Here is a 25,495-nt window from a genome sequence, read left to right on the forward strand (position 1 = left end):
TAGTCGCATAATTTCCACTTTTATCTCTCTCATATGAAGATAATTTGAGTTCAAGCAGTTCCATTTTTGTCTCACACGAAGATCGTATACGCGGTATTGTATCGCGAGCTGTGAGTATTAATTTGTCATATTGACATATTTGTCATATAATTGTCATAGTTATTGAACAAGAGTTTTGGGTTTTGACTTATTTTCTTTTTATTCACCGACAGCGTGATATTATGCAAGTAACGATCATTTCATTGCGATTAAATTAAAAACAGAAAGAATTGGTGAAAAAATTGCTATAAAAAGAATTGTGCTGTATTTTTACAGAAAATTATTATTGGGAAACTTTTCTAATAGAAGATGTAACAAAGATATTGACATGGATATTATTAAACCGATCTTATTTGCTCCATTAGAACAGAAGCTATCTTCTAAGTGGCAAAAGTCGTTGTGACGTCATATCTAATATTTTGCTCTTCTCTCAAGATGGTTCAAGAGGTCAGTCGCATCACAAATAATAAGTTTAATAATAAAATAATATAATTTTATTGTACTTTAAAACAGCTATTTTTTCGAATAAAAAGCGTGATGTGCGAATATTTAGAAATCAAATACGCGCGCAATTCACAAGGCATTTCCGACTTCATGTGTATGGCGAAATATATCTACAAGAGTAGTATGAATAGCCGTACATATTGTATGCATGTATATCTACATACATATATATGCCGTGGACATTTACCGGCTTCAGAACGGGCGACTATAAAATTTTCGATATGCCGTACGGTCGAGTGGCAATCGCAATTAACGGTAATTACGTTTGCCCAGTACCCGGCTGGCGGATGCGAAATCACGGCATAGAATTGTTTATCGATCGCGAGGAACTCGACAGTCGACGACGATTTCGACGAAGATCTCGACGCATCGCATCGCTTCAAGTATATATAAACACGTAAGCAGAAGCAGCATAACAAAACGTTGATAGAAACGGAAATGAGTCTCGCGCGACGCGAAACGACGCGAATCGTGAAGTCTGAATCGTGTGTCGCTCAAGCGGAATAGTAATTGTGTTTGCAATTGGATTTGCGTAGATCTGTATTGTAGTTAATGGATCTCCGTCGTCGCGTTAATGCATTTGCGGACTGTTACACTAACGCAGCTATGTTGGCCGGAAATTATGATTAATCACGATACGAATAATAATAACCATAATGACAATAACAATAGTCGAGTAAAAATTTAATACATGAGGATACATAACCGAAGAAATTTGAATTGGAGTATTCATGTATGATAAAAAAGTATCGCAATCAGGTAAACTTTACCGTTATATTTTGAATAGTTCTTTGAATATTAATAATAGAATAACTTTTATATATAATAATAGAAATTTTTTTGTGCTAAAAAATATAAATATTTATAAATACCTTTGTATACGTATACATATAAATTCTTTTTTATTTTGTAAACCAAAAATCATATTATTTTACTGTTATTATATAAACTATATTGTTACATTATTATTGTTTTTATATATTTATATGTGGATAAAAATTTACGATAAAAATTACATGAAAAATGCATAGTATTTATCGTAAAGTTGGAATATAATGATATTAAGATATTTATTACTATAAAAATTGTAAATCATCTATTTGTTTTATTATTAATGATTATGCATTTATTTGTATTGTTTGTTGTATTTGTACAACAAAGTATTTAATACTTTTTTGTAAAATATAATACTTATTAAAATATTATTGAATAAAAAATATCACGTGCGCGAGATTTCTCTTATATGTCAATATGTTCCACGATTATATAAAAAATTATATCATAATTTTTACTATAATATTTCCTCTATATATATTATTATATTGACATTGTCAATTGGAATATTATTGTATATTTACGTGGGAAATATTTTATTCTCTTAGATATCGGGAACGAGATTTCATGACGTGTTCTCGAGTGGCTTATTCATTCAAGCGGAAATTCAGGGCGATGAATCCGCGGGTTCCGGCTGCTCGCGATCTTCGGGTCGCCGTTGCGTGAACGATCGCAATGTCGCCGTGAGATCTGCTCGATGGAGGATCGTAGGAAGGATCAGGAGAGAGGGGAATGTCGGTCACTGGGCCTCTCCTCTCAACGATGACTACTCGGTGCCACGCTCGTGCCCCGAGGCCGCGTAGGAAGGGCATCGTTCGTATGAAGATTTCCCTACTTCTTCTCCATTGTTCATCTTTCTCTCTACGCCATTCGTTCTTTAACATTCCTCGTGTTTCCATCGTCTTTCTTCGCGAATGCAATGTCTCAGGTCAATATACGCCATTAACGACTAGAATTACCGATTAGAATTAAAGAATTTTTTATTATTAGTATTACTATTGAGTGTATACTATTATTTTTTTATATTTCCGACTAAATTCTCGCACGTAACAAAATGAAATGTAAACATAATAAAATTTTTTTTTTTATTGAAATGTCGCTGTAGCGATAGTTTTTTTGAGTCACAAACGATCAAAAATAACTTCTCCTAAGAAAAATTTATATCCTTAATCTATAAAGATATTTTATATTATTATTTATAAAGATATTTTATATATTATCTATAAAGATATTTTATAAATTTATTTTAAAATGATTCTCTCTCTCATTTATTTATTTATTCAAATAAATTATGATTTATTGTTACATAAATTATTATAGATATTTTTATCGCGCTCATGATATCGAGAATCTCGCGACATTAATATTTAACGTTATACAATAAATAAGAAATGTGAATAAAGATCATAATCGTGTACATCTGATTTCAGGACATCCGAAAGTATGCAGGATAGAAGCGTCACAAAAGCGTGCGTTTGCGTATCGTCGCGCGAGTTTCCACGCCGGCGCGGTGCGACTCGGCCGAGTACCGCGAGTACCGTAAAGGTGAATAAGCGGGTCGCACGAGGATTGGATTCCTCGCCTACCAGAGAGCTCGGATCACATTATTAATTTTCAACACGTGCGCACTGGAATTAAACGATTGACGATTTATTGGACAAGAGAGGAAAAGAGAGGCACAACACATCGAATAAACGGCATCGTAGGAGACGAGAAAAAAAAGGTACATTTTCACAAAATATAAAATATCGATAAGATCTTTCTGATAATTGACGCATTGATCATGTATATAATATTGACACACATTAATATACACAAGCTGACAAAATTATAAATTTATAAAAAATGATTGAGTATATAAATCACATACATATATAGTTACAGATCACATACATATATAGTTACAGATAATTAATAATTTAAAGAGAATCTAGAGATAAATTTGTTATATATAAACAAAGCATAACTGGGCATGTATATGTGTGAAATAAGCTTCTAAATTAATATTCTCTTAAAGCGAAATTTATCTCAAATGAAATTCTTACACTTTTTATGAGATCCTATAATTGAATCTTGTAATAATAACAGTTTTATTAGCGAATTGAATTTATAACTACGGTCAAATTTTATTCGATAGTTGACAATAAATTCCATTCGAATCGCGAATGTATTTCGTTGTCTAGGAATTTCCCCGCTCTTTTTTGCTGACACGGTGACAAATTTCTCGATGGAGAAGCCCAACCGGATGCTGGGAGAGCATCTTTCTCGATGTATCTCGTCGGCAGAATCATGTCGGAGCAATCGTGGGTGCTTTTAGGTCATTCGTTTCGATCGATTGGTCTGCCTCATTTATTATTGATACGATCGGTCGCGTCGCGGTCATGACACCGTGCATTCCGACGTTTGTGCAATCTAGCAATCTAGCTGGCTAATAAGCGTCTCGTTATGCGAACCCTGCGATATCACCGTAGCGCAAATTTATTTCCGATAATGGTTTTGAATCACATTTCTGTACAAGATAATAGGCGCATTTCAACGGGAAAATACGCATTCAGGATGAGCATTCTTTATTTAGAAAGTATGCTAATAATAAATATTTAATGTCTCTCACTTCATTCTTTTATTTTTACGGATTGAGCGGATTATTATTTCAAATGCCTCGATTGAAACAAAATCAAATAATTATTTTAAAATATAAACTAGGAATGAGGTCTTGATCTCTGTACAGCTTAATCATCAACATCCGTTCATCGATCGATATCGCGAATATTCCTGAGAAATATTAGATCGATGGGAAAATGGGATAACATGATTACGTAGTTGACTGGTATAATACAGGCACGGTATTATTGAAATTATACCTTTAAAAGGACCGGTCGCGCACCAATTTTCCATTAGTATCGCAGTTGTGATTATAATCTACAAAGAGATAGAGAGATATAATTGTTAAGTCGAGCTTGCAAATGGTCCCCGTCAACTCGCGCGGATAATTGTTCGTTCGTCGCATCTCCTCCTACTCGAGGGGATTTCATTTCGGAGCGCGATCGATTTCGATCCCATGCGCGACGTCGGTGACCGCACCGTACATACATCGTCAGTAGAGCCGTAGAATTCTAGAAGGGGGTCATCATACGAGGCCGCGCCGAACACGGCGAGCCAGTGTACGAGCGTCGTCCGGCGCGAACTGAACGAAAGGAACGAGAGCCGCGCGAGTCTCGAAGGATCACACGAGGAAACGGCGTCACAGTCGTCGCCGTCGTAAACACAGACGAAACGCAGTCGCCGCGACGCGCCGCCATCCGGTGCTTACCACGCGATTTTTCACGTCGTCTTTCTATCCAAGTAGGGGTTTTTTATAACGAAAGATTTGTGCACGCATTTGAGGCGACAGTTCGTCGACGACATCGGTGAATTTAACCGTGTCACATCTTCGGGAATTGATATTTACGATCGAGGTGAGTTCCGGCCTACGGTGTGCTACTTTTCGAAAATGAGAGTAACCGCGAATGATTCCCGAGGTTTTTTCTTTTAATCTTATACTATTGTGCTTGTGTATGCATAAATTTTATTTCAATATTTTTAATATGCGAGTCTTTTAAAGACATTCTTTTTTTATTTTGTTTCTCTTTTCCTCTCTCATATCTTTATTTTATTTTACAATGCAATTCCGATTATCTATTTATATTTGTTTTTTTATGTAAGTTGACAAATTAAATAATAATCATATTTTCTGTTATATGTAAAATTTTTACGCATCGATAAAAATACACTGCTGAGAGACGAAGTATCATGCAATATTGTTAATCGAAACAATAGCCAAATAACAATCTTTGAAAAACGAAAAAATGGTTTAACTAAATTATTGATAGGTTATATAAAACCAGTTTTATTTTTTTCAAAATAAAAATTTTATATGGTCGGGCCATTGTTGCGCCGAGCGCCTCGATTATTGAATATGTTTTGCAGAGAACGAGTTTTTTACGAAAAATTACGAAATAATACGTGTAACTTTCTAGCTAGGATGGATTTATTTCCAACTTGCGAAAAATCTTTCTTTCTCATTTCGAGATGCTTGCTGATTTATTTATGAGCGCGAAGAGAAATTCCTTTTTTTTCTCGAGAGGAGATACTTTCCAGGCCATGATTAGAATGAGGCTTAAGCGGATCCATATTCCCCTGAGAAGAAGATGGTGCTATGGAAATTCTCCAAAGAAACTTTATCCTTCTTAAATGGCTTACATTAAATCATGCTCCTTGAGTAAAGCCTCGATATTCAACTTGACGCTTTCGTAAAAGTTTGTGTTACGAATAATCATATTTCGTGAAATATTTTCGAGTTACACGACTAAATCGATGCTAAATCCTTCTGCGTCTTTTTATACTTGTTAGAATGAAGCGAAATTAAACCTGTATTTAAACGATTTCTATCATTATACTCACAGCAATGCTTAAATAGAAAGTGAGGGAAAAGAAATTTTTTGTAGCTCTTATGCATTACTGTTACATTGTAATCGAGCATATTATTTCCTATATTTTTATGATATAAATCTTTGTAACACATATATCGGAAAAGAAAGTTGCACATACATTTGTCTCGAGAAATCATAAAAATTCTAAGTTTTTAAGTAATAATATAAATACACATTCTTTATGATATAAATATAAATATCATATTTGTATGATGCGCAAACTGCCATTTAAAGATTTAAAATATTTATAAATTCTCAAAAGGAATATGTGTGTGTGTGTGTGTATCGCGCGCGCAAATTCTTTCCTAATATATTACTTAAATTAATATTTTAATTTAAAAAATTACATATATTATTTACAAATCGTAAAGATTAAAAAATATTCACGTGCACATTCACGTACTTTGTTAAGAGAAAAAAAAAATTGGTAATTGTAGATTTCTATACATTTCAATTGGACTGTGTGTAAGATCACTGGATATTATATTTTTTTGCCCCGTTACTATAATAAATCCTTGCGCAAGTTAGAATTGTGCGCATCGGCCAGCAGAGTTAACCAATTGCTCGCGTGTACTTTCTAAACAGCCGCAAGAATGTACAATTCTCTCGTTTAAACGCGCGTTTTCCCAAACAGCGCCACGCGTACATTTACGCATACATTTATGCAGGATGCACCGCTAAGAATTTTCAAACGCGTGCCGGCGCGTAGCGGAATTCTCGCCTCGAATCTTTATACACGGGGCCGCTGTTCGATGTTCGGTGTACCGCATTGTATAACGTTTTCTATTTGCGCGATATCTCCTCATGGAGTGCGGACGTGAAAGCAGTTTCTTCGTTTTTTCACGCGTGTCCGTTCCGCGCTGTTCGATGCAACTTTCAACCGAGTAAAATTTACACAAGCGGTATTAGGTATTTAAGCTTATGAACAGTAACATGTTCCGATGTTTGCGTATAAACCGAATTAAATTTTACACATTAAGATCTGAATATTGGATTATTAATGCTGCGATCGCTAAAGTGTAGGAAAGTTTTATATTATTGTTAACGATTTTATTTTGGCAGTTTTATTTCAGTTTTTTATTTTAACAATTTGATTTGCGCGCAATGTTTGGAAATAGAAATTGCTTTTTGGAAAGAAAAAAAAAAACTCATCCGATAGACTGCTCAAAGAAAGTAACGAGATGCTTCATTCGACGAAGTATCGAAAATTTCGACGGCGTGGCGGTCTTTTGGGCGAGAGAGAATTTTTCGATGCGTCTCTGAGCTCTGCTGCAAGCAAATCTGCAATACTTTGTAGTCGTCTAGCTGACAACGCCCGTCGCGTGCTGCTTTCAGGAGCATACAAAGAATTTCCAATAGCGTTTCGCGAGGAAAACAGCAGCGTACTCCCGTAACTTCCGACAGAAGGGGCGGTCTACGCTCTTATCTCTCTCTCTCCTTTTATTCACAAGCTATTTGCAAGCTTTAATATCAAATTTTAATACGATTTGTTCCGCTTCTAAATTTCTAGTCTGCTTTTATTAGGAAATTAAAGTAGAAATTGTATGTGTGTGTGTGTTTTCTCTATTTAAAAATATAAAGTATCTATATGATATTTTACATCGCGATAGAAAAACGCAATGTTATTTTCATATTTTTCAATAACAGGCTACATTAGTGTTTAATCTGTTTAGTGTTTATACACTTTTGTTTCGAAAAATGCTAAAGAAAGAAAGAGAAAAAGAAGAAATTTTTTGATGCTTTGATAATGTAGATTAAAATTTTTTTTGTTTTTCATTTTCCTTTTATCCGTACGTTTCACAAAATGTTGTTGGCCTCGGGCATCGCATCTAATACGGTGTCTAATGTAAAAATCTGGTTCTCTATGCGCACACATACACACACGTACACGGTTTAAAACACCAGAAACTGTCGATTTTTCGAGCTGCTCGTAGCGACGCGATGTTGCAGAACACCGCGTCGTGATACGTTTTTCCACGATATTTTCGGAAAAAGGGGAAAAAGACTGGAACGCGAATGAGAGAGAAATTTTCCCTGGTATTTCGTCCCGCGGGAGGAAGTCCGCCCGTAGGCGGAAATCCATGGGTCGTCGGTTTCGGAGCAACGCCGACACCATCGAACCGGCAGTCGGTGGTGATTTTTATCTCGTAGCGAGAAAGTTTTCACTTTGCCCTCCCGTTAACTCATGCGTTCATCTCGATTTTGTATTCGCTTTAGCTTCCGTTACGGGGATTACTTGACGGAAGCTAACTCTAGGCAAATTACATGCTCTTTGTGATAAAGAATCATTAATGCACGAATATTACATCATGAAATTCTGCAGCCATTTCGATTCAAATTAGCAATTCGGAATTGTCGGTTTTAAGATTTTTTTTATATCGAAAAGCATATAGAATAGGAAATAGAATGTAAATCGGATATAAATTTAATCACGTGTTTTAATTAAAATTAAGATTAGGTTGTATCACACATTTCTTTGCCTCTTGCGAACAAATTAAACAATATACATTAAGTTCAATCATTTTTCCGTCTCTTACGAAAAAAAAATTTCTTTTTTCGCATTTTCAAAACTTTTTTTTTCGCATAGAGTACCTGATGGAAAATCCGGCTCCGGACATCCGGATTTTACAATATAGTTTAGCTTTACAACGAGATGGCACGCTTCCGCCTATGCGATTCCATTTAAATAACTCTGCAGTTAAAAAAAATGGATCGTGTCTGTTTCATCAAACCGTTCAATCGCGCGTCTACTCTTCCGACCGTCTACATTCGAGAGATGCGATCTGGAACACATAACATTATTCGAAGATATCCTTATAATCTATCTATCTATCTATCCTACCTATTTGCTATAGGAAATTGAATGTTATATCAGCGCGCTAATCAGATCGGAACGACGCGCGTTATGCGGCCTACAACGGCTTCTTACTCTGATTTTAATCGATAGATCTGCCATTACAATGTGTCCCAGAAATTATGGATACTCCTTTCGATCATAATTTTCTTCCATATGATCGTCTTAATTATTTCTTTATAAAATTAAGTTTTGCGAATTGCAATTCTATTATTGTTACCAGAATTTTGACACAAACATAAAATTCTGTTAGGTTTGATCTACTTGAAAATTTTATCACGTATATATTCTCTCACAATTCGCCATAAATCTCTTTTTGGATGATTAATTATGCAAAACGATTATAGATGTCTTGACATTTCCATCTTCAGGAAAAATGGATTCCAAAATCGATCAAAGAATCAATTGAAAAGAACATTCGATGTCGGTCTTGGAACATTCTGTATATAATGTTTGTAATATATATAGTTGTCGCGGCCGAGAGAATAGATTTGCGCTATATCATGATTTTCTCTCTTATCGATTAGATTTTCGTACATTTTCGGCATCTGGAAAAATTAGTTATAAATTTATCACACTTATTTATTCGGAGAGAGGCAACCTTTTACTCTACAATCTGAATCGTCATTTCGGCCGTTGCAAGATGTAGCGTGTGCAACTCAACTACGAATACCGGTTGTGTAATTAAAAAAGATGAATCGTTATTCGGCGACTCCCTACCTTATTAAGTATGCGACGTACGCTCGAAGTACATTCTTTCATTTTTATTTCGCAAAAGTTTTAATAGCGTGCCCTTCCACCGCAGTAGATTCTGACAATTACGAACGCAAGGGGAGCGAGCTCTTCTGGTACTCGTTTTTCGTAGCCGCTATAAATATTGTAACTTTTGGAATTACTGGAAAGAGAACGGTATCTCATATGAGCAAATATGCATTTGTTCTACCTGATATTTATGCGCGCTGCACAATTAGATATTATCTAAATTGTAATCGCATAAATTATTCTTCGAAATATTTTTGGGTTGTTGCCGTGTGTATTATATTCCCCAGGATAATTACATTTGCAGGATAAAGTAAGAATACATTCACGGGAGATGCTTAGGATTTCGTGACCTGTGCAAGTTTGAGAAACACAGCTCTATCCTATTCCCATTTGTCAAACTGAATATTGCAGACGCTTGCGGTCCACGTTCCAGGTATAACCAGCGAACGTGTGTAGATTTAACATTTTCAAAGCTACATGCATGGAGTTTAGTACAAAGAGAGCGAAAGAAAGACGAGATGATAAATGGAATAAGTTTTTTTGTGTTTGATATTGTGTTTAAAAAAAGATATAATCTGCAATAATAATTTAGATAATAAAATAAAGTAGCGTCTTTTGCGAAAGATACTCACGAGTGTATAAACTGCAAGTACATATATATATACGTATATGTACATAGCTTGAAATAACTTTCGCGCATGTAATCATTTCCGAGTTGGTGTGCAGCCATCGGCCATATGCACTTTATGCTCGAATACACAATTTCTAGCGCAAAAAGTCAAATTATTCAAATAGAATCGAGATGTAAAAAAGATAATTTCGAAAGATTTAGCAAAATTTTTTGAAACCTAAAAATATTTTAATATCTTTCGCAAGTTTTTATATACTAATTAACGTATAGAAGTAAATTGTAATTTTTTCGTATATTAAATTTTTATGATTATCAAAATATAAACTAATATGAATACCAGAATAACGACAATATATTAAAATATATAAAAATTGAACACGTAAATTAATCATGGTTTTGAATTTTAAATACAAAAATCAGTCTTTGTAAAAAATCAATAACGCAGTATACCAAGTGTATAAAAAGCAACTGGCCATATATCATCGAGACAATAGCTTATTCAGAATTCTTGTCAAAAAATGTGCTTTCAATATCTTTAAAATTGAATGTGCTTAAAATATCTCTAGAAGCTGTGATAAAAATAAAGTTTTATTTATTAATTTAATATTTTTAAAGTATTGATTATATACATATAATATGTCTAGCCTGCAATATTTATATTTATATTGCAATATTACAATATGAATATATTAATAATATTACAAAGCATATAGGATAATTTGTATTTTAAAGCGCTCTCCCACATTTAAATTATGACATGTATTACAGAGATTCAAATATGCATATTGTAATTATAGAATATAATCATATAATCAATACTTTAGAATTATTATACTACACTCATCTAACTATTATAATTAATGTCAAAGAATGTCATTTGAATTACAATATTGTACAATTATAATATTGTTTACAAATTAGAAATACATATATAGATAAACATTATTAATTACTGTATACAGAAGTAATATTAACATTTTTATATTTTTATATTTATAACATTTTTACACTCTCTTTCTCTTTCTCTCTTACAACTATTTTTTTTTAATAACGCATTTAATAATTTGTTATAACTTTTCTACCTGTTGCATTTTTATTTGAAACTCGAGTTTTGATATTTATATACTTAGCGTTTTTTAATCTTTTTTTGAAGGTTCTTATATATATATTTGGAAAAAGGCCAACGAACGGAATTGGAGTTTACAAACCCGGAAATCCTGGAACATCCGATACGCTTCAATAATGAAATACTCCGAGTGCATGTAATAATAATGTCACACAAGCGTCGTCGTATGTACGAACAGCAGTTATTTGCTGCTCGTGCGGGTGCTAATATTGTGTCCATAAAAGCCGTATCGTAGCGCTTACTATACGACCGTGCCACTTATATTACTCGTGAAGAATGTAAGAGGATGCGAAGTGTTCCTTTTTTTTTTTTCTTTTCGTGCCGACCGGCGCGGCCCACTCTTCTCAATGCCGGATACATGCGGCGCGATTTCAACTTTGTTTCTCATTCACGATTCCTGACGACCTGGCGGTGAGATTCCTTCCTCGGAAGAGGAAGGCTGCTCTCCCCCATTTCTTTTCTCGTACAAGCGGTTCTCTCTTTCGTTTCTTTTTGTCCTCACGAAAGTGTACCGACGAGTGTGATGACGTATTCGGGAATTCATGACGACAATAGAAAGTTGAAGGCGCTAACGCTAAGATCCGGAAGGAAGACTCCGATGACGACGAATAACCCACATCCGGTGAATCAACTGTGAGAGAGTAAGACGGCTTATGTGTATATGTGAACCGTTGTAGAATGTTTCGTAGGATCGAGTAGAAATTCGGTACATAGAGAGAGTTATGGAATCGCGCATGTATGACATCGATATAAAAGTACAAAGTTTCCAGCGTAATGAAATTTCAGAGCTGCTTGTTAGCGCTCGATTCGATTTCACGCTTGATTCAATATGATTATCCCACGCAGCGGATAATATTCCAATTTAATTGTACAGATTATGTTCAAGAGATCTATTACATCATTTCGATATTTCAATCTTTTAATCATTGACATTTTCATTCAAAAATATGCAAATACGATAAAGTAATTTTTATGTTGAATGATTGATTTCGATTACAATCGACTTATTTTATTTTTGTTGCTACAAGAGTTTTCTGCCACAACTAGTAGATGACTAAAAAATTTAATTTATCATCATATTTAACTTAAATTTTTAGAAGCTTGATAAAATTAATCTCAAAGTTGGAAAAAATAATTATTCATTTTCTCAGTTTTATAAAAAGCAAATTGCATTTAACTTTCTTCAATTCGTTATATATTCTACTGAGGCGCACATTTATCGTGTTTTAATCGGATTTATCTTTCGACCTCATGTGTTCACCATCCCTACATATATACTCTCACGGTCGATTAACAGGCTTAAGTAAAGCTGTATGCCTTAAATAAAGTGCGGACGAATATTAGCGAAAACTTTCCCTCGCAAAATCAAGTTTATATTACTTTATTCAGGGATCAAGCTCGGACGATAGTTTTACAAAGGATAGAATAATTTTTATTCTTTATTATTATATATTTGTATTTCTTTCCAGCAAATTGGAAAATTTGGTAAAGAAAATTTCTATGATAGAAATAGAATTTAACGCTCTTGGATCACAGATCTGCTCTAGAGAACGTTGGAATTTCCGAGATGAAGAAATCTGTCAGCATCGTGATACGTAGGAATCACGTTCCGGCCGACAGCCGACAACAGGCTAATGCCAATAAGCGTAATCTCGACGCGATTGCTCTGTGTAATTACCATCATGCAGCGACGTGGCATGGCTATCCTACTATCGTTGCATTATTCATGTCGTCGGGCTACATCCTAAATTTGAAGGTTTCCCAAAGGATGTAACCGCCGCATCGCGCCGGTAATTTCACTGTCGAACAGCTTCGCCTGCCACCGTCGTATATGAATCACGAAGTAAAGTGCATTAAAGAGGATCCATGAGAAGACGGGGAGAGAAAGTTAGACAATCTATAATCGGCGACAAAATTCGAAATAAAATTTTTAATTTTATGTGTCGCGTAATAAAATATTTGAATAAGTAAAATACATATGTAAAATACACATGTATAAAATACATATATAAATATACATAAAATTATAAATAATTTTGTATTGAATTTTTTACTTGCAAATTATAGTTTGTCAAAAATGGGTTTTAGATAAATTGATAATAAATCTTTGAAATATTTATTTATCAAAGATATTTCTCGACTGTCACTGTCATTGATTGTGTCAGTAAAATTATCATACATTTATACATACGTTTTTTTCTCATTTTAAAAACTTAAATTATATTTCTTAAAACATCTAATTATATGCGATAACATTAATATATACCAATGACGATATTTTTTTTTAACTAATAGAATTATATCCTACGATATATTGTGTTTAGTGACATTACAATTACAATATATTATTATTAGTCAATATATTGGCATTGCAATTGCAATAATTACATTAATACGATCGATAAAATATAATCATTATAATCTTCTTTTTTCTTAATTACGAACTGTTCCAAGAAACATCTCGAAAGATGATTACAATGGGCGCGGTCGGATAATTGGGACGATGAAAAGAAGCGAGTACATCATAGCCGAGCTTGTAATGAAACACAAAAAGAAGAAGAAAAAGACGAGAAGGGATGAAGAAAGAACGAAAACGGTCTGACAATTCGTAGATCTAAAGTCGACTTTGGCTCATGAATAACGTAGGAGAGAGCGCATTAGAATATTCCCCGCGGCATAACGAATAAGGAGACATAACTCCCATTGTTATTCCTGCGGCTTAAAGGGGAGAGCTCTGACTCGCGATGGGACTGCGAAAGAAGCGACTTTACATCGATACCACCACGAAAATGGTGCACTCGAAAAAAGAAAAGTCAACGGACTTTAACTTTGCCTCGTTGACTTGCTAAGATCGCGTCGCGTCTTATCAAAGCAAGGTTCCGTTCTCGTCCTGAAAGATAATGCGACGAATACGGCTTCCGTAATTAGCGTTTCCATCGATTATTCCCGACTTGAAGCTGTTTTAATCAAGACGCTACTGTGTTGCAGATATAGCGGCCGGCTCAAAAATTACTTGATGCGCTGAGGATGCGCCGTGATTTCTGCAACGGTGGGCTTGCCTGCGCCGTTGTGTGGGTGTCGTCGACCTGCCTGCTCCTCGTTCTCTCGTTGTCGTCATCGATCACCGCAGGTACGTTTTTTCTCAGTCTTTTTTTCGGTGTTTCATTATTTACTGCTCAATAGTTTGACGTCTCCTGTCCGAAGAGCACGCGCACTAAGGATAAACTTATTATCGTACTTAAAAGAGAAAACTTGAGTAAAATGATAATCTTATTCGAAGTAGTGTTCTTCGAGGATGGATCCATGTTTCCATTCATGTGACTTTGTCCTAAGAGAAAAAGTTTATGGATGAAAAATAATAACTTAATAATAACTGCAGAAATAGTCTTTTTGTTTTTTATATTTGTTTTTCCTTGATGTAATATTATTATTACTAATATTTTTTTAATTTTTTTCTCAAATTATTATGTTAATTATTATACATATATGCGATAAAATTTTGATTGCGAGTTAGAATATTTTTTTTTTTTTTTATGCATTTGGAAGTATTATTTTTAAAGGTGTTGTAGTATAAAGTTAATATATTGAAAATAACAATAAAGCCAATTCTAAAAAGAGCGAATTTTAAAGTACTTAAATCAATCAAAATCCAATTTTTTTCTAATAAATCCTCTTTTCTCGGGCCATATATTTGAGCTTTTGACAACACCGAATGTTCCTTCAACCGATCTTTTTTAATCTAGAAATTCATGTCGCACCAGCTGTCTCTTTTCTTTTTTTTTAGATTTACAGCAAATTTATTATTTTTTGCATAGCACACCGTCCATATATCATTCTCGGCGTCGTGCTATCTCTGCAAAACCGGAGTCAGCAGCGGGTTGTCTCGACAATGCCTATGCTAGAAGGCGCGATCGAAGATCCGCGCGCAACGAAAAAGAAAAGCGTATTCTCTCTCTCTCTCTCTCTCTCTCTTTCTCTCTTTCTCTTTTTCTCGAAACGAACGTGCATTTGCATGTAATGTGCCATGGTTAGGACGTGAGCGGATTTCGGAAGCCGAACGCGAACGGTCGTGATTCGTACTTGATGTTGCGCGAACCAACCAACTGCACGCCATCGCACATATTCGCGACATATGTTCCTCCGGGGGAATTTGAGGATTCTGTTCGAGATCGCTCTCGGCGACAAATTTCCTCTCTCGGCGTCGCGCAATTCCTCCCGTTTATCGGAGCGAGCGAAAAACGACCCTTCATAAATGATCATTTGCTCGAGAAGCGTCGGGTGCAAAATTAGATATTGCGCGAGATGCGCGTAAAGTCCGATCTCCGATGCGGTCTGTGCTCACGTTTCATATTTAGCTGAATATATATTGTTCCGATTCTGAGTTTAATCTCTTTGAATTAAACTCCGTATCACGGAGAAAATATTATAGTAAAAATTCTAATATAATATTTGTAATCGTGCAACATATTCCAACTTGTAAGAGAAAAATCGCGATATTTTTATTCGATAATATTATATACATATTATATTGTATATATTGTATATACAAAAGAATATTGTAATTATTCAAATATTTTGATGCACAAACAAATGCATAATCGTTAACAAACAATAGAACACAAATGCATCATTTACAATTTTTATAATAATAAATATCTTAATATCCTTTTATATTCCAGCTTTGCAAATGTTGTAAAAGAAAATGGCATTTTTCATGTAATTTGTACTGTAAAATTTTCTACATGCATTTGGAAGATAAAACATATTGCTGTTTCGCTTTATTCTAATAAATAATAATTAACATGTGATTGTTTTAAAGTAGATTTGTTTGTAATAAATAATTAAGCGCTGCGAAAACGAGCTTAATTTAGACGAATTTAATTTTCTATATCATTATTGTAGTAAAATGCTTTCGTAGTAATTTTTTATTATTGCTAATCGAGATGTAGAGATAATTTTCGCGTGTAGGACATCCTCCTAGATAGGAACTCTAAGTTCAATGAAATTATACCGGTCATTATGCTCGTATATATGTTAACGTATGAATTTCTCGTAATGCATCTCGAGTAATCGATAGTATTAAATTGCACGAATTGCACGAGTCTCCGATGTACACGCGATCGACGAATTAAATAACATGCCTAACGAGATGGTTTCCGCGATAATCGCGCAACGAGACTGCTGATTAGGAGCTTGCTCTCCCGTATCATCCTGTATTCCGGCAATCGATCCTCATCCCGATGTGTTACAGCAGGATGCAGGCCTTTTCTCAATAAATATCGAGGGCAGTCCGATTTGCATGCCACAGGCAATAACAAATTGAATTTCTCCCGCACTAAAAGGCATCCCCTCGTCTTTTCTTCTCGTTCTCTTTCATATTCTCATATCTCTCTCTCTCTCTCTCTCTCTCTCTCTCTCTCTCTCTCTTTTTCTGTTTTCATATTTTCTCTTTCTTTTTTTTTCGAGAGAGAGAAAGAAAAAGAAATTGAAGATACAGAGGAAACGCTGACTCGACAACGGGGCGCATATTAAATTCATTTGTACATTCCTCGAAATTCAAAAAGAGACAAAGCACATTCGCGGATGTATATTAAATTATATGCGTTTCGAATTCTGTCTTGAGTCATAGGTAAAAGACTAGGTAAAGCTTTGGGAAAACTGAAGCATTCACGCGGATAATCGGATATGCGGTGTCACCTATTTTTCGCAACAGTTTTATTGAATCTTTTCTTTTTTTACGAAACATTGTTTCAAGCCGGTGTAAAAACACGCGGTAAACGACCGCTTGACACGCAACGCGCACGTATCATACATCGAGGTATGGGAGGTACATACATCGCATACATATCTCAGCGGGGACTTTCGCCAGGTGCGCCTAAACGGAATATCCGTTCGAGCGGATTTTCTTTTCCGTATGTGTCCGTCCGGACCTCGGGAACTTTCTTCATTTGTCACGCGAACGTGCATTGCCGCTCTCTGCGTATTAATATGTGTCACGTAACGGAATACGCGGTAAACTCCCATCGAGTCATGCATGAATTAAAATACAAAAGCTTAATTGTAGAAATTTTTATGTTATAGTGATATCTCATATTATTTTTAACCATAGGAAGAGACAGAGAGGTTTTAATAAATTAATAAAATTTTATAAAAGAATCTTTTAAAAAAATTATTGAAATCAATCTTGAATCTCATATTTCTTTATATTTTTGAGAATTTTTTGATAAGAATTTAACGGTTTGTTTTCGCATTCTATTACTGATTAACATTTCTAGTTCATACATCCCGTTTTGGCACGCTCTTCTCCTCTCCTTTGAGTGCTCGATGATATACATGTGTACTTTGCTAAGCGCGATACTGCCTGAAAATGCGCTCATAGTATGATAGGTGATGATCAAGTATAGTAAGTGTGGCAGTAGGATGCCGAGGAACCGTTATAGCCGTCTCGACTATTTTTATTATTATTATCATCATCGTCGTTGTGCTACACTTTAAGCCCGAGCGTACTCGAAAACAGCGTTTCGCCTCTCATCAACTTCTCGTCCGAGAAAGCACTTTATTTCGCACTGTGACTTATTTAGCGCTCCTGCTATAAGTAATAAGTATAACTTATTCGCTAATCTATCACATATCGTTGTCTTATTGAATATTAAAATCCTCGCATCGCAATTATGCGATTTGCATAAATCGGAGATTTGACGCAAAGAGATAAGAAGTCTACGATTACATAGTACTAATAATTTAAAATCAATAATTAAGTCTCTTCTTTTTCCCGCTAAATTAATACAGGATCTTTCAAAAATGACTATCTATTTTGGTGAAAAATTGAAAGTATTAATAAAATAATTAAATTAAATCCAATGAAGTATGTATTTTGCTATAAATATATATATATTTTTATGTTTTAAAAATGTTTTTTATAATACCTATTATTTTGCAAAATAGATAGTCGCTTTAGGAACATCCTACTAACTAAATAATAGCTAATTTTAGAGATGAACGCTTTTTTCAATAAAAAATCCTGCCTACAATGATCTTATATCAACTTGTAAAATATGTGTGAATCTTTCACTGTTAATAATTTAATTTTATATTAGAATTTATACAAATTATAAATGCACACACTCATATATACATATATACAATTTATATATTACACAGAACGATTGCTGAAGCCCGTCGGTCGATGTCCGTCCTTCGACGAACAGAATGTGTGTCCATCGCGGTCGCCGGCTTGCGAGAATGATTTTCAGTGCCAGAGAAACGCGCCGGAGGAACGCTGCTGCAGGACCGCGTGCGGCTTCCGATGCGTTGCAGGCCAACTGACCGGATGCGAGCAATTAGCACTGGCAGCCGTGAGGCGATCGCGGGCCCTCGGTGTCGAAGGCCTGTCGCAATTCGTGCCACGATGCAACAATGAGACCGGCGAATTCGAGAAGATACAGTGTGATCCGCAAAGACGCGACTGCTGGTGCGTCGACGCGATCGGCGCCGAAATCCCCGGTACCAGGGCACCCAACAAGGATAACGTCAACTGTAACAAGCCCCGCGTTTGTCCCGCTCACAGTTGTCGTATGTTCTGTCCCTTGGGATTCGAGGTATCCTAGATAATTATTTATAATACATATAAAAATTTCTTTATCTTATCTTTATTTAAATATCAAAGTATATATTACCTTCATCTTTACTTTATTGTTAGATAAAAAAAGTTTCATTTTCGTCAAATTATTTTAGATAATATTTAGTGACTTTTTGCATCGTTAAAAATTTAAAATATCTGTTTTATTTTAGCAAATATGTATCAGATAGAAATTGTCTGTCAAATGGTATATATTCAAAAAATTCTTATTTTTAGAAAATAAAAATATGTAAAAAATAAATGTATATATCATTACATCCTAAATTATTCTTTTTAAAAGCATTATTCTAAAAAGATCAGAACTATTAAATATGTGAAATACTATATAAAATTTCATACTTTTATGTAAGGACTATCTCTTTATCTTATTTCAATTACATTTAAGATAACACAATGTCATTGTTTGTAGATCAACGAGAATACTGGCTGTCCCAAGTGCGAGTGCCGAGATCCTTGTCGCGGTGTCACTTGTCCGGGAAGCGGACAGACCTGCGAGCTGATCGAGATGAATTGTGCACGCCCGCCATGTCCTCCGCTGCCCAGTTGTCGGAAGGCCAAGTCTCTGTTGACGATCTGTCCAACAGGAGAACCTTTACAAATCACCGATTCGCCACGGCCGTTCCTCTGTGGCGACACACCGGGTAAGCCGACCTGTCCACCGATGTACAGCTGCCTGGTGGAGCCTGGACAAGAATACGGGGTTTGTTGTCCGTCGAGCGTAAATTTGCAACGAGCCGGCTCGTGTCCCGTGGAGGAGCCCGCAAACTCAGCCTGCGCACCTAGCTGCCGCTACGATCTCGAGTGCCCTGGACCCCAAAAGTGTTGCAGCAGCGAGCGTTGCGGCGGCAACGTGTGCGCGATACCCCAAGGCCTCAGTGTATGCCATCGTGACCGCATGCTCGCCGAGATGCTCAGCATCTCCGAGCGCCAGGGTCGCGGTTACGTTCCGCAGTGTACGGAAGGTAAAGTAAACAACTTATTTTGCATTTATTGAGCAAAGATTGAATATTTGCATTCGTTAAAACAAGTTCACTAACAATATAAAACTTTGACGTCAGCCCGTGTAATTTGTATGACACATGTTAAAAACGGCTGTATAGGAAGTTGCATATATCATTAATAGAGAACTAACCAAACGAAAGAGCGAGGGAGAGAAAAAGATACTTTATATATCGAAACTTGTATATCTTTGAGTAGTAACTGCGCGAGTTTGTTATCTTCTTCATAATGCGCGTATTTGCGCTTATTGTTAGTGTATAAAAATAAAGTTTTTAAAATACACAATATAATCATGTAGATGGAGGTTTCGAGACGAGACAGTGTTCAAGGAACGGTCTTGTTTGCTGGTGCGTGGACGACGAGGGTAGAAAGATATCCGGTTCCATGGGTCCCTCCGAGAAGATTGACTGTAGATCGATAAGTAAGGCGCGCTCGCTTCCGGCGTCTTGCACCCCTCAGCAGTGCGCTCAAGTTTGCCAGTACGGTTTCAAAACGGATGCCTTCGGTTGTCCAACTTGCGAATGCGACGATCCGTGCGAAGGGTGGGTGGTATATCGTTATGCTACAGTAGCGATTAATCCTTTACCTGCGAGCAATCGAAACTCTAATATTTTCTCTTTGAAAATATTAAAAAAATTTGTCTTTCTACAAAGACCACAAAGAGAGAATTATTAATTTATAAATTATAACTTGTTTATTTATTATTTTTTATTTATTTTATTAATAAAAAGCAAATATATAATAATCTCTTTCTCTATATACATCACATAATTCATTATTTAAAAAAATTATTAAAAGATTTTTAAAAACTACAAGAGAGAGAGAGAGAGAGAGAGAGAGAAAATATGTGACATAAAATAAATAAAAAAAAGGGAATCAATATATTGCTAAATTAAATTATTACAGATTTCCTTGCCCCGAAGGACAAGAATGTATTCTAAAGCGGGAGGACGGCTGCCCAGATTTTCTCTGTCCAACGAAGCCGGAATGTAAATCCAGGAAGACTTATAAAAGTCCTTGTCTTTTTGGTACGCCGCTGATTGATCAAAATGGAAATGCTGCGACTTGCTCTGCTAACGAAACTTGTCCCGACAATTACAAGTGCACGATGGTATCAGAAGCCGGTCAGTCGGTGTGCTGTGTGGAAACATCAAGCCCCGCAAAGGCACCTACAAGTAAATTTCATTAATAATTAAATAATTAAATGTAATATAAGTAATTTTAATAAAACTACTTCTCAATTATATTATTGCAAATAATATATATTTACTATATAATATATGTAATATATATTTACTATACAATGACAAGTATATATACATATATGTATATCTATAACAGAGTTAAAGATTAAAGTTAAATATTTAAATATTAGACTTCAAAACACATTAAGTTAGCTTGACTTCTTTGCTAATTTTGCTTTAAAATTTCTTTTCATGAAAAAAATTTTTTGTTTTCTATTCAGTGTGCGAATATCTTCGAGATTTTAATGGTCGCATGGAAGGTACGAGAGAGGGAATGTTTCTGGCGATCCCGGCGCCTCAGTGCGAGCAGGATGGTAGCTTCAAGTCTCTGCAGTGTCACAATAGTACAGATTGTAAATGCGTGAACCATCGCGGCGTGATCCTGAAGACCGGAGTAGGCCCTGCTGACTCAGCCGATTGTAACGCCATCAAAGAATTCACGCGAATCTGCAAGCATCTATATTGCAACTTGATCTGTCCATATGGCTACGAGGTTGACGAAGCCGGTTGCGAGCAATGTCGTTGTCACGAGCCATGCCGCGATATCATTTGCGACTCGCAAGAGACCTGCACTATGATCGACGTGAATTGTGGTCCGGATCAGTATTGTCCGGCGGTACCGGCTTGCTTGACGACAAAGCCCGGACAGTGCCCATACCTTGTACCAAGTTCGTCGAGCTGCGAGCTGCAGTGTAGCAATGATCAGGAATGTCCGTCTGGAGACAAATGCTGCTCGACTGGCTGTGGCACGCAATGCGTAGCGCCCGTCATGGCCACGGCCTGCCAGCATGCCCGTGCGGTTGCCGAACATGCCGCCAGAGAATCGGGTGAGCCCGCTAGAAGAATCTATATACCTAGATGCGATGCTGACGGCGCTTTCGAGCCGGTTCAATGTCACAATGGCGTATGCTGGTGTGTGGACGAAGAGGGCAAAGAAGCAGCGGGCACCCGAGTTCTCGAAGGAATTGTGCCACGTTGTAATACGCCTTTCAGATGTCCAGAGATTGACTGCAAGCTTGATTGCCCGGATGGTTTCGAGCTGGACGCTGATACTGGCTGTCCAACGTGCTTGTGCCGCGATCCATGTCGCAGCGTCATATGCCGCGGCGAAAATGAAGCGTGTAGAATGGTTGAAGTGGCGTGTAGCGCGCCGCCATGTCCTCCTGTGCCCGTTTGCCTGCCGAAGAAGGATAATCCATGCCCCAACGGCTCACCGTTGATCGAGCAGAACGGCTCGATCGCTACTTGCGGCCCTCACGGTCATCATTGCCCTTCGACGCACAAGTGTGAGCTGTCGCCGCTGGATGAATACGCAGTATGTTGTCCAAAACCGCGTGATGTATGCTTTGAGCCACCGAGACGAGTACCATGCAATTCTGGTGCGGGTTTCAACGAGACCGAAAGGTGGTTCTTTGATCCGGAACGGAACGAGTGTCGGCAAAAGCACGAGTGCACCCTTGGCCACAACGATTTCTCCAGCCGGCTAGTATGCGATACCGTGTGCCCCGTCTTATCACAATGCGAGAGGTTGCGCGAAAAGAATCTCAAGAGATCGCAGAGGCTTAAGCAATCCACGTTCTTACCTAAGTGCAATCCCGACAGTGGGACGTGGGAACCCGTGCAATGTCTGGAGCACGTTGGTGTTTGCTGGTGCGTTAATCGCAAGGGCCAGCCGATTAAAGGTTCGCTCATCAGGGACGCCGAACCAAAATGTAATTTCCGGCAAGCTAGACGAGGCCGAGGACCACAAGAAGTAGATCATGAGATTGAAGCGATCATGGAGAACACTTTGCTGGACTTGGAGATGGACGAGCGCCAAGCGGGGAAGATTCTCGGGACCAGGTGTCAAGCGATGAAAGACAAAGGTCACGTGCCGATAATATGCGATTCGCAGGGTAGATTCGAGCCTACACAGTGCGCCGGTGATACTTGTTGGTGCGTCGATGAAGCCGGTAATCAGCTGATCGGTTCTGAGCCGTTTTTGAAAGGAACGAGCATTTGCCGTGAGTAAAAAAAATCTCGATGCTTTTTCAAATAAAATTTTATTAAAATAACTTTAGCGAATTTTTTTTTAAGATTATATCTTTTTTAATTTAAATTTAAATTTTATTGTTATAGATATTTTTATCGATATAATTGGATAGTTTTGTATTAAAATTTCTTTTTTTTCAATATAAAATAAAAATAAATTAAAATAAAAAATATATACAAAAGTATAAAAATATGAAATTAAAATGTAGAATAAAATAAATATATAGTTTAAATGTATGTAACAATGTCTAAACTATATAAATTTCGATAAAACACAATTTTTAAGTATTGATATAGACCTTTTTAAGTATTGATATAGACCTTTAATTATTATATTAATTATACTAATTACAAGTTTATTTTAGTGCCTACACCAGTCGAAGCCGTCGAAGTGACATTACGTTTCCCTGGTCGATTCCTCGCCGCAGATGAGGCACGATTCACCGAAAAGGCCGAGGATCTTCTACACGAGCTCGGCGCGATGCTCCGGAAAGGCGTACGAGTGGAAATTAATCAAGACTCGGCGATCCTAAGCTTCGAGATTGTCGGCGCGAATAAAGTGGATGTGGCATTCCATCTGGAGGAACTCACGCGAATCCAGCAGTTATCCATGCTGGGTTCATCCGCGGACGCGACGACTTCGCGCTTCACGCATCGCTCCACTCCCATGGCGATGCAGAGTCGGATTGTAGCATTGGAGCAGCGCGAAATTCTGACGCAAGTGGAAACGCCGGTCTATCAAACGGCCACCCTCGTGCTTGCGGCGGGAAGCGCCTTCATTATTAGCAGCCTCGTCATTCTGCTGATGCTCTATCGTAAAAAGGTACTTACGATACGCGATACAACCTAGATCTAATTTTGTTTAACGGAATTGGACCATATTTAACATTCGTACGGAAATGTAAAATGTTAGCTCTCGTCGAATGAAAGAAATTTGTTGCAGATGAAAATGAAGGATCCCACGAAGATGCTCCCCGTAGACCAACACTTTCTCGCTTATAGCCAGCAGCCGGTTTATGTAATATCGGGGACGGAGCAAGATGAGAAGGAGAAGGAAGCTGCTGCACAACAGATGTTGAAGGATATTGATACATCGGATACCATTGTTGAAGCATAAAGCGATTTGATGTTCTTTTCATGTCGATCGTTTCCGCCTTGTACGATTGTGATTCCTTAATTTCTGTCTCCGGAAGGTTTTAAAAAATCAATTTATAGGAAATATAATGTAATATATATGGGTGCAGGGTTATCAATTTCTAAATCCTTCGAAACGCGCGCGTTAATTTAAACTTTTTAAGTAGTTGCGCGATAATCGTGATTTATCTTTAATCAACTTCATTGAGTCTCTCTGTCTCTATCACAATCTTTTTATATAATCGAATAAAAAAATAAAATGCAAATAATATGCAATAATATGCATATTGACTTTATCTTTCTCTCTCTTTCTCACATACACACACAATATATTACATGAGATTGTTTTTTTCAATTATAATAATATATTCAGAGAAAGAGAGAAAAAGGGCGAATCTAGCGTATATATATGACAGACAGAGACTCAAGAATTATAATAGCATAGCACGAGACGCGAATCACTGTCGTACACGGTATAATACATATGTAGTCAAAGCCGCGTCATGTACATTCCACTGTCATTTTCGTGCTATAATTTATTGTCCACACATTGAGATTATTAATATAGTCTACGAACTCGACGATCCACCGGATGCACTGCATAGCATTTTTTTGAAGATTTGGTATTAATCTATTTAATAATAAAAAAAACATGTATGTATACATACATGTATTTAATTCGAAATATCATTCGCTATAAATTTATTCCAACAATTCTGGTATAAAAGACTCATAATTAAAGTTATATCATTCGTCTTTTTTAAAGTGACATATATGAAATAACAATTTTTTTATCCATGAACAATGAGTTTGCCGATGGACGATAAATGATTACAAATCGATCGTCGAGAAACTAGACTGTTTTTAGGAATCATTTCATCATTCTCGCCAGTTTTCTTCATCGATATGGAAGTCACTAACGTAAAGATGTCCCGGCTTGCAAATCATGAAGACTGGGATGTCATTGCGTTAATACGTTGCGCGGATGTAAATATTAGATTTGTGTCCAATTATTTATAAAGACGAATAAAGATTGAAACTCTCACCTGTTTTTCAAGAACAAGATTGTTTTCCACAAACTAGAGAAATCCTCATTTATTGGATTTTATTAAAATAGGTAAAAATTGAAAAATATACTGCCTCTCTCCTTCTACAAAAAGAAAAGAATACATACTTCAATAAAACTATTCTCATTTTTTAATTTTTAAATATATATATATATTTAAAAA

The 25,495-nt window shown here is 36.4% G+C and overlaps 1 protein-coding gene across 7 annotated transcripts; it reads left to right on the plus strand.

The window, feature by feature from the left end:
- Positions 1-17: 17 nt before the first annotated feature.
- On the plus strand, positions 18-25,311 carry LOC126853756 (neurogenic locus notch homolog protein 3-like). Of its 7 annotated transcripts, none has more exons than XM_050599802.1 (12): positions 18-110; positions 405-486; positions 1,926-2,305; positions 2,808-3,100; positions 14,208-14,349; positions 18,381-18,817; positions 19,268-19,820; positions 20,156-20,399; positions 20,764-21,032; positions 21,323-23,104; positions 23,498-23,955; positions 24,076-25,311. In XM_050599802.1, the coding sequence occupies exons 5-12, from the start codon at positions 14,247-14,249 to the stop codon at positions 24,247-24,249; spliced, it is 4,020 nt and encodes a 1,339-aa protein (XP_050455759.1). In that variant the 5' UTR covers positions 18-110; positions 405-486; positions 1,926-2,305; positions 2,808-3,100; positions 14,208-14,246; the 3' UTR covers positions 24,250-25,311. The 7 variants fall into 7 exon arrangements, with proteins under 7 accessions (XP_050455759.1, XP_050455764.1, XP_050455763.1 ...); XM_050599807.1 differs by having other exon boundaries at positions 1,926-2,194; XM_050599806.1 differs by having other exon boundaries at positions 1,926-2,190.
- The last annotated feature ends 184 nt before the right edge of the window (positions 25,312-25,495 follow it).

This window comes from Cataglyphis hispanica, chromosome 12 (genome assembly GCF_021464435.1).
Source record: "Cataglyphis hispanica isolate Lineage 1 chromosome 12, ULB_Chis1_1.0, whole genome shotgun sequence".
In the NCBI taxonomy this organism is placed as follows: domain Eukaryota; kingdom Metazoa; phylum Arthropoda; class Insecta; order Hymenoptera; family Formicidae; genus Cataglyphis; species Cataglyphis hispanica.